Consider the following 8049-nt stretch of genomic DNA (forward strand, 5'->3'; position numbering starts at 1 on the left):
TTCTTGTGCACCTCCAGCCTTCTCAGTCGGTAGAGCATGGGAAGCTGAAAAGTCCTTGACTAGTGTAAACACTACTGAGCAACAACTAAAACATCGGTGTGTTATCAACTTTGTTCTTGTCCTAAATCTGAAACACAGCACTGTACCAGCTACTAGGAAGAAAATTAACTCTATCCCAGCCGAAACCAGGACAGTTATACCATAACCCAGCTGGCAGAATAGCACAGGCAGGCAAATCCTTGTGAGACTTGCTCTGAATAGTTAGGTTAAATGTAGCCACAGAAGTGTTGGAAGAACTGGAATGTACATGTTCAGCGGGACCAGACCATACACCTCCTTGGCCACTCCTCACCACGACTGCACCACCATTTGCTCTTTGCCACTGTTGCTCACATGTACCCAATTAAGGTAGCAAGAAGCATCTCTTCGCACCTTCATTTTCAATATAAATACAGCCACACTACACAAATAGCAATCAAACAAATTAAAACCGTGATAAGGTATTATGTCAAGGAATTCATAAAAGTATAAAAGGAAAAACAGAGGAAAACAGTGACGTGTAAGAGGAAAGATAATGAGAAAAAACCCTCCAAAGCAGGAAACTGCCTCGCTGCTGCCTCTACTTATGAATTCATCCACGTTTTAAATCTCAGTTACTGTTGTGACATCTGCCAAGCTCTCCTCTAGCATCATCCTGATCTTAGTCTTTCTGAAGATCAGAATAGGGAGAAACTGTTTCCTGCATCGTGAATACCAGCACACTAAAACACGATTTAAGAACAACAGCCCTTGCAATGCACTGCTGTTGTCAATTTGATTTTTAAACAGGTAATCCCTTGTAACATGTGGCTTATTAACTGCAACTCCTGCACTCCGGCCAAAGAGCGCAAGCAATACAGACCAAATTCATCTATCATTTGGGGATGGAGTCCCTCCAGGCAAGATTAGAGCACAAAAGCAATGGGGATATCTCCCCTGTGACCAGGCAGCACCAACTCTGTGGGTTAACCAGAGGGATCTTGTCTTCAGCAGTCAATCAGCAGCTTTTATAAGCAACAAGTTCACAAAGAATTTTAATTCCACAGCAAAATTTATCGTGAAGAATCAGCTATAAAAAAAATTACCAGCTTTTCAGCATTATGCCAAAAAATTAGGAGGTAAGTTGCAATGCAGGAAACTAAAACACAACCTGTTTTAGACAGACCATGTCACTTAAGCTAAAACAAATTTACAATCTGTTCTGCTTTCTGGGACTAACCCTCAGTTTAGACGCTGATAGGAACTTGCTTCAGTTGCAGCAACTTAGCCTACGAGAACAGGCATGCAACTGAGTTCCAACAGCTTAACAAACGACCACGTTAGCTGCTTTGCTGTAAATAGCACGCTCATAGCCAGTCCCAACTGAGAAATAAGGTGCTGGGTTAAACCACCAGGAAGGCTCAGCTAGTGTGTTGTATGACTGTGATGACTTTCAAGTTTGCATTTGACGAGAGTTGCACAGATGCTAATACCAGCTTAGGTATCACTAAAAGTTTAAATCAGTTTCAGTACATCCATACTAAATATTTCTACCAACACAAGTTAATCCTCAAGTGACCTGGTTTTACTTAGACCTAAGCCAGAGGCAGGGCTGAAACATTCACACTTCATCTGCTTGACCTGCTGCCTACCTCCCGTGGTTTCCACAGATGAATTCAAAGTCACCCCTGCTGCGACCTTCTTGTGCCATTTAAAAACTGGGCTACAGCCATTGCATTTTGCACAAGCCTACCATGCCGGTGGCAGCACAAGACTCAAGGAATGCATCTGATGCACAGAATGGAAAATTAGCCTGCTGCTCCCTGTGCTTAATATTAATTTTTAATCCCAATAAACAGTGCAGTTTCCAGTCATGCCTGCCTTGACCCCATTGACCAGCTCCACACTCCAACAGGCTTCTTATTCTGAGATGAGCAGGACATCATACATCAGAGCAAGCAGGGAGGAGACAAGCAGTATAAAAAAAAAAACAAAACAAAACCAAATGAGAACGGGGAAATCTAAATTTCTGGCGTGTTTTAAGACCCTTTCATCCTACTGTTTGAAACAACCGCCATTTTGCATTATACCAGACAGATCTACTTCACATAATCACAGAACCTTTCTAAAACTAGTACCTTAACAGCACCAGGAAGACATGGCCATCTCTCCAGCTGAGAACCACCACTAGCAGAATGTACTCAGAACACACATTGGTGAACAGGTGAAAAGTTTTCCTTCAGGATGATACACGTCTGAAGAATCCTTACAGAACTGAACGAGTTAGGTCTCCTTTGACTGAAAGAGTTAGATCTCTTCTCCCTGGCGAAGAGAAGGCTAAGGAGGAACCTCATCACAGTATGCCAGTACTGAAAGGACAGCTACAAAGGGGATGGAGGGTCTCTTTTCACAAGGAGCCACATGGAGAATACAAGAGACAACAGGTACAAGTTGCACTGGGAAAGGTTTCATCTCAATATAAGAAATAAATTTTTTACAATGAGATCAATCATTCACTGGAACAACCTCCCCAGGGATGTGGTGGAGTCCCAATCACCAGAGGTTTTCAAGATGGGATTGGACAGGGTGCTAGATAAATCTCATCTACTGTCCCTTTCCCATGAAAGGTTGGACCAGATGATCATAGAATCATGGAATCGTTTAGGTTGGAAAAGACCTTTAAGATCATCAAGTCCAACCGTTAACCTAGCACTGCCAACTCCACCACTAAACCATGTCCCTAAGCACCACATCTACATGTCTTTTAAATACCTCCAGGGATGGTGACTCAACCGCTTCCCGGGGCAGCCTGGTCCAATGTTTGACCACTCTTTCAGGAAAGAAATTTTTCCTCATGTCCAATCTAAACCTCCCCTGGCACAACTTGAGGCCATTTCCTCTCGTCCTATCGCTAGTTACTTGGGAGAAGAGACCGACACCCACCTCGCTACAACCTCCTTTCAGGTAGTTGTAGAGAGCGATGAGGTCTCCCCTCAGCCTCCTTTTCTCCAGGCTAAACAACCCCAGTTCCCTCAGCTGCTCCTCAGAAGACTTGTTCTCCAGACCCTTCACCAGCTTTGCTGCTCTTCTTTGGACATGATCGTTCAAGGTCCCTTCCAGCCTGGGCCGTTCTGTGAGTCTATGATTCTAACTAGTCACAAGCTTGTTTAAGGTTTTATGGGAAACTTTTTCACACACCAAATTGCATGGAACTCAATAAAGCTACCTTGAAAGGATGCAAGGGCTCAATAAAACCCATTGGATTGCTATTTCCGGAGTTCTTTGTTCCCCTTCCCAATGACAAACATATCTCAGATTTTACAGGACTTTGCAAATAATAATTTTTCATTCCTCCCTTCATACCTTCCATTCCATTTTATTCCTCCACTCATACCTTCGCACGACAGAAGTCTTTCTGTGTTAGCCAATCTTTGGTATTCTTCTTCTTCCCAAAATGTCTACTGCAGGCAAAAGTATTTGCTGCGCCACTCTTTGCTGGTGCTGAGGAGAACCTCTGGATAAATGTAAAAAAAAGAAAGGTCTGCATAAAAAGCCGACCTGCTTTACAAAGATCAGGTTCTCATCTAGGTTCCACAATCAAGCTACAAACTGGGATAGAACGGTAAGAAGTTCATCTAGCATCTTCACACCGTGTTGCCTGCAAACCTCGTTGTTTCTGTGCAGGAAGTACAACAAAGCATCCTTGTAGCGGTTCTCAGGAATACTTCAGGATAGGAGACAGAGAACATTTCACATAGATGAAACAAACAATGGAGATTGGGATATCCCAGTTTAGAGCCATGATTTTAATGGTTTGGGCACACTTCTTCAAAGAAAGATATAAATATATATATACGTATGTTCAATTCTACCCACTCATAGTTTAAGCACCTCTTGTAATATCAGACTGCCGCTTACTGAGTCAGCAGCATACTCACGCATACATAAGACAGGCTGCGATATCATTTCTGAATGTACTAACACTGCTGGACCAGCATTAACTTTTGGCCTCCTCTGGAAGATTCATGCAGTACTTGGACGCTAGGCGGCCTCAACCTACAAGCTGACAGGAAGGACAGAGCACACACATCTTCCTGTAATACACATTTCTGAGCATGCTTAGGAGGGAGGGACAAAAGCACAGAGACATTCCTGTGAAGTAGGACTCACTAATGAATTCAGGCATGTGCTGGGGAAGGCAGTCCTGGAGAGCAGACAGACAGACCAGATCGCTGTCTAGAACTTCAGTGGTATTAGGTGGCCAGTTCCGAGACAGGAGCTCAATTACACCCAAATATCCTGGGATCGCCCTGAACTTTGGTTCTTCACAGTAGAATCTACAGCTGAAGGAATGTTGAGAGTCACTCACCGGCCAAGGTCTTTGCTGATAGTGTTCTCTCACAGGTCTCGGACACGTAAATCTTAGCAGCCGGGGAGTCTCTGAGCTATTCACAGTACGCACTGTTGGACTAGTCTGGGAGAAACACTAAAACATTCAAAAGCATATAAAACAATTGTATAAACAGCAAAAACCTAGTTTTCTTACAATTCCCACCAAACAATGAAACAAATCCCTAAAGGAATTCTAACTGCTGATACCAGCAGCATTTTCCTATCACAGTAAGTTAAACAGAGAGATGAAGTAACAGGTTTACAGTCAGATACTCCTTCTGATAGTAACTGTCTGTCTTCATCTCCATGAGCAATGGATAGTGTTTTGTTTCAAAGAACAAAGTGATTCACAAATTATTCCAGAATGCTTGTCAGCTTTGAAAACATTTCAGAGTTATCAAATTCCACCTCCTGATTTTTACTTCTTTCCTTTGTGCCTTTTTCAATTACATAAAAGTCACTTTCAAATAACTACTACATTCCACCATAGGGATGGTTGCATTTCAGTGGTTTTTAAAGTTAGTTCTACCAGACGAAGCTTATGCTGAAGCACTAACTCTAAGCTCCAGCCAGGAAATTCCATCTCCTCTACTGTACATGCACCAGTATATTTGGATCGATTTATAACAGACATACAGTAGAACCACAGAGGCAAAATGCCCTTTACAGGAACCTCCATTTAAACCTCTATTTATTTCAGATTCACTGGAGACATACTACTTCCAGGAAACGATGTATTCACAAAATTACTTGGGTAAAGAGTGGACCAAAAGAAAAGCTTACTTCTGCAGAGCTACTGACCTCCACACTCTTCAGCCAGATCTTTCAGCTATGAAAAAAAAATCTGTTCTTCAATTATTTTTGGCAACATCTAGTTAAAAGAATCTACAAAGACTCTCTGAATCGGGTATTCATACAAGATAACAACATTTTTTTTTTGTACAAGACAACTTTTGAGAGTTTTCTCTGTCCAACCCAGCACTTCAGTGATACTATTTTACTCCCAACTGACCTCTCTAGACTGCAGATTCAAATATCTTATTTGTTTCATTTCATATTCTCTGCTCTTATCCACTGATAGACACATCTGCCTGGATATTCCTGCCTCCTCACGGAAATGTTTTCCTGTCTTTTCTGACTGAAAGAGTCAGAAACTACAGGAAAGAACATGTTGGAAGGGACCTCTGGAGGTCATCTGGTCCCACTGCCTGCTTGAAGAACAGGTAACCTCATAGACAAGATTGCTTAGGGCCTCGCCCAGGCAAGTTTTGAAAATTTCCTTTCTCAAATTTCCAAGCTCATGTCCTTCACTCCAACTGCTTCTATAGAAGAAAAATCCTTACTTCTGCCATGTAATCCAGGACAAAGCAAAGCAAGGAAAAAAGCCAATGTAATGTGCATGGTATCAAGGACTTTCCTTCCCTCCTGCATAACTTTGCAAGCTTTCTCTCCTTTCATCAGACACAAGGAAAACTAAAAGATTCTCAGTGGAATAGGTCACAACATCCCAGTCCTCTACTATACTTCCGTATTTTTTTCAGCCACTGTAAGACAGCTTCCAAAACCAGAAATTCATACTAGCCTTAGCATTGTGGCAAGCTAGCAGGCACTTCCTCTGACATGATTTCCTGCCTTCTCTGTACAGAGGAGACAAAAGACACAGAGCGTACAATAGAGGCATACAATTAGGACACTACTACATGATTTGGAAAGCAGGTACCCTGTCTCTCTCCATCTGGAAATGAAGATTTTTTTTGCCTGCATGTGTCCTATGGCTCCTGCAAAGTGTTGTGGCTGCCACTGAGGCTGGTGTTCCCTGTGAGAAGCCCCCTGCTCTGAAAATGATCTCCCTTTTCTCCAGACAGCCCAAGTCTACTAAGCTCCAGGGAATGCTGTAAAGCATATCTGCCCTCGTGGTCTCTGAGGAGCAGGGGAAGGATCCTCAGAGTTTATTCTCCATCCTGCAATGACCAATTAAAGGAGGCTGTGCACTATATTACCTGCATGGATAAATAACAGCAAGCACACCCTCATCAGCACTGAACTCATTTCTGATAGAAAATAAACAGGCAAACAGTGAGGACTGAAGAACATCTGGATACTTAAAAGTGCTAGAAACTTGGTATTAGACAAGTCAACACACTTTCCTATGAGCAATATATCCTACCTACCCGCAAAGGTGCCACGGGCTCCTGCTTCAGGACATCCGTTGCAGATTTCCTTCCACTCAAAGCAGTTTTGTTCTTCTGAGATAGGGAGGCTGTAAATCCCTGGACAAGCTTAAGATGAAGAAAATACATATTTCTATAGTTTCTAAGCTTACAAAACAAAAAAACCCCATACTTTCCATCTGTTTTCAGTAACTAGTATTAAGACTCCATCTTCATCCGTCTTACAAAGAAAGACTGAGCCTTTCTGTGAGCACAAAGCAAAGGAGATGTTTGCTCTCACCACAGAGGGTTGGGATCCCAGGAGAGGCAAAACAGAGCCAACATAGAAAATCTGCCTGCTGCAGCAATCTCCCTTAAAGAAATCACATGTGGAAAGTCTCTAGCTGCAGATTTTTTCCCCCAATCTTAATAACTAAAGCTGCCACTGAATCTTAATCCTTTCTTTTTCCGTTTTGTTTGGACTCTTGCTATGAGATGCCAACTTTCCATGGCTGGCAAAGGCAGAGCCCACTTGTATGAGACACCAGCTGTTTCGCAGGTCAAGTTTAATCATGTGTTGGGACAGAAACAAAGTAAAGGATTTCCAAAGTCTGAACAGATAAAACAAGATTTGAAGTTAATCTAACAGTTGTGTCTGCAAATGCTAAACCCCGTGAACAGGTTGGCTGTTCTGTATTAGGACATTTAGTTCTATTATGACCAAACCTGAGAATAACCCTGCCTAAAATTTCTTGCTAGATATACCTGCATCCTACTTTGCTGTCAGCAGTATAGCTTTGTATCAGTAATTTTTTAAATACAGGTTTCTCTTGCTTCATGAGTCCCATTCAGTAAAGCAGAATGTTCTCCCCCAAACACCTATCTGCTAAAATTCACAGTCTCTGCCCAAACACGAGTCTTTGCAGCAGCTTTGAGAAGACAGATTTTAATCATTTCTGTGACAAGAAGCAAGTATGCTCACACGTGCGTCAGTCCTCTCAAAAGCCCCTTTCTGACAAAAGCCTTTATGCGGGCCATGCCTGTAGGCTCACGTGTCACCATCTCTTCGACACACACGGATGTCACCCTTTGCAAGCACAGCTGGTTGCCTCTACTGGTGGCTTGGTCCCCTCTTGATTCCCGCAGGTGCCGGGACAGAGCATGAGGAGAGAACCAGCCTTTAGGACAAACTTTAGAACCCAGTAGTTTGTGAATGCTAAGCCAACAGATAACGTGCACACGTCCAGAGAGCCCACAGGCAAGGGCCTGGCCCCTCCACCTCAGAGGCAGCGATGAGAGCAACACGGGTGAGAGGGAAAGGCCGGCCCCACTCAGAGCCGCAGGGGCCCAGCCTGCCTCGCACCCTGCCCAGCCCTGACGCGAGTCCCGCAGGCCCGAGGGGAGGCGAGGGGAGGCAGCTGAGCCCCGCGCTTCCCCGGCCCGGCACACCCCCGTGCCGGGGTCCCCTCACCGGCTCCAGCGAGGCTCC

General features: G+C 43.7%; 1 protein-coding gene across 1 annotated transcript in view; it reads right to left on the reverse strand.

Annotated features, from left to right (window-relative positions):
• The window catches only part of LOC103894479 (protein FAM228B), a 14753-nt gene extending 8043 nt beyond the window's left edge, over positions 1-6710 (reverse strand). Inside the window, exons 1-3 of the mRNA XM_019470646.1 lie at positions 6582-6710; positions 4388-4504; positions 3413-3532 (exon numbers count right to left, since the gene is read on the reverse strand). Of these exons, the coding sequence (XP_019326191.1) occupies positions 3413-3532; positions 4388-4504; positions 6582-6710 (366 nt within the window). The remainder of the gene's footprint in view (positions 1-3412; positions 3533-4387; positions 4505-6581) is intronic.
• Between the last annotated feature and the right edge of the window lie 1339 nt (positions 6711-8049).

The sequence above is a fragment of the Aptenodytes forsteri genome, unplaced genomic scaffold (assembly GCF_000699145.1).
Source record: "Aptenodytes forsteri isolate BGI_AS27 unplaced genomic scaffold, ASM69914v1 Scaffold175, whole genome shotgun sequence".
Classification (NCBI taxonomy): domain Eukaryota; kingdom Metazoa; phylum Chordata; class Aves; order Sphenisciformes; family Spheniscidae; genus Aptenodytes; species Aptenodytes forsteri.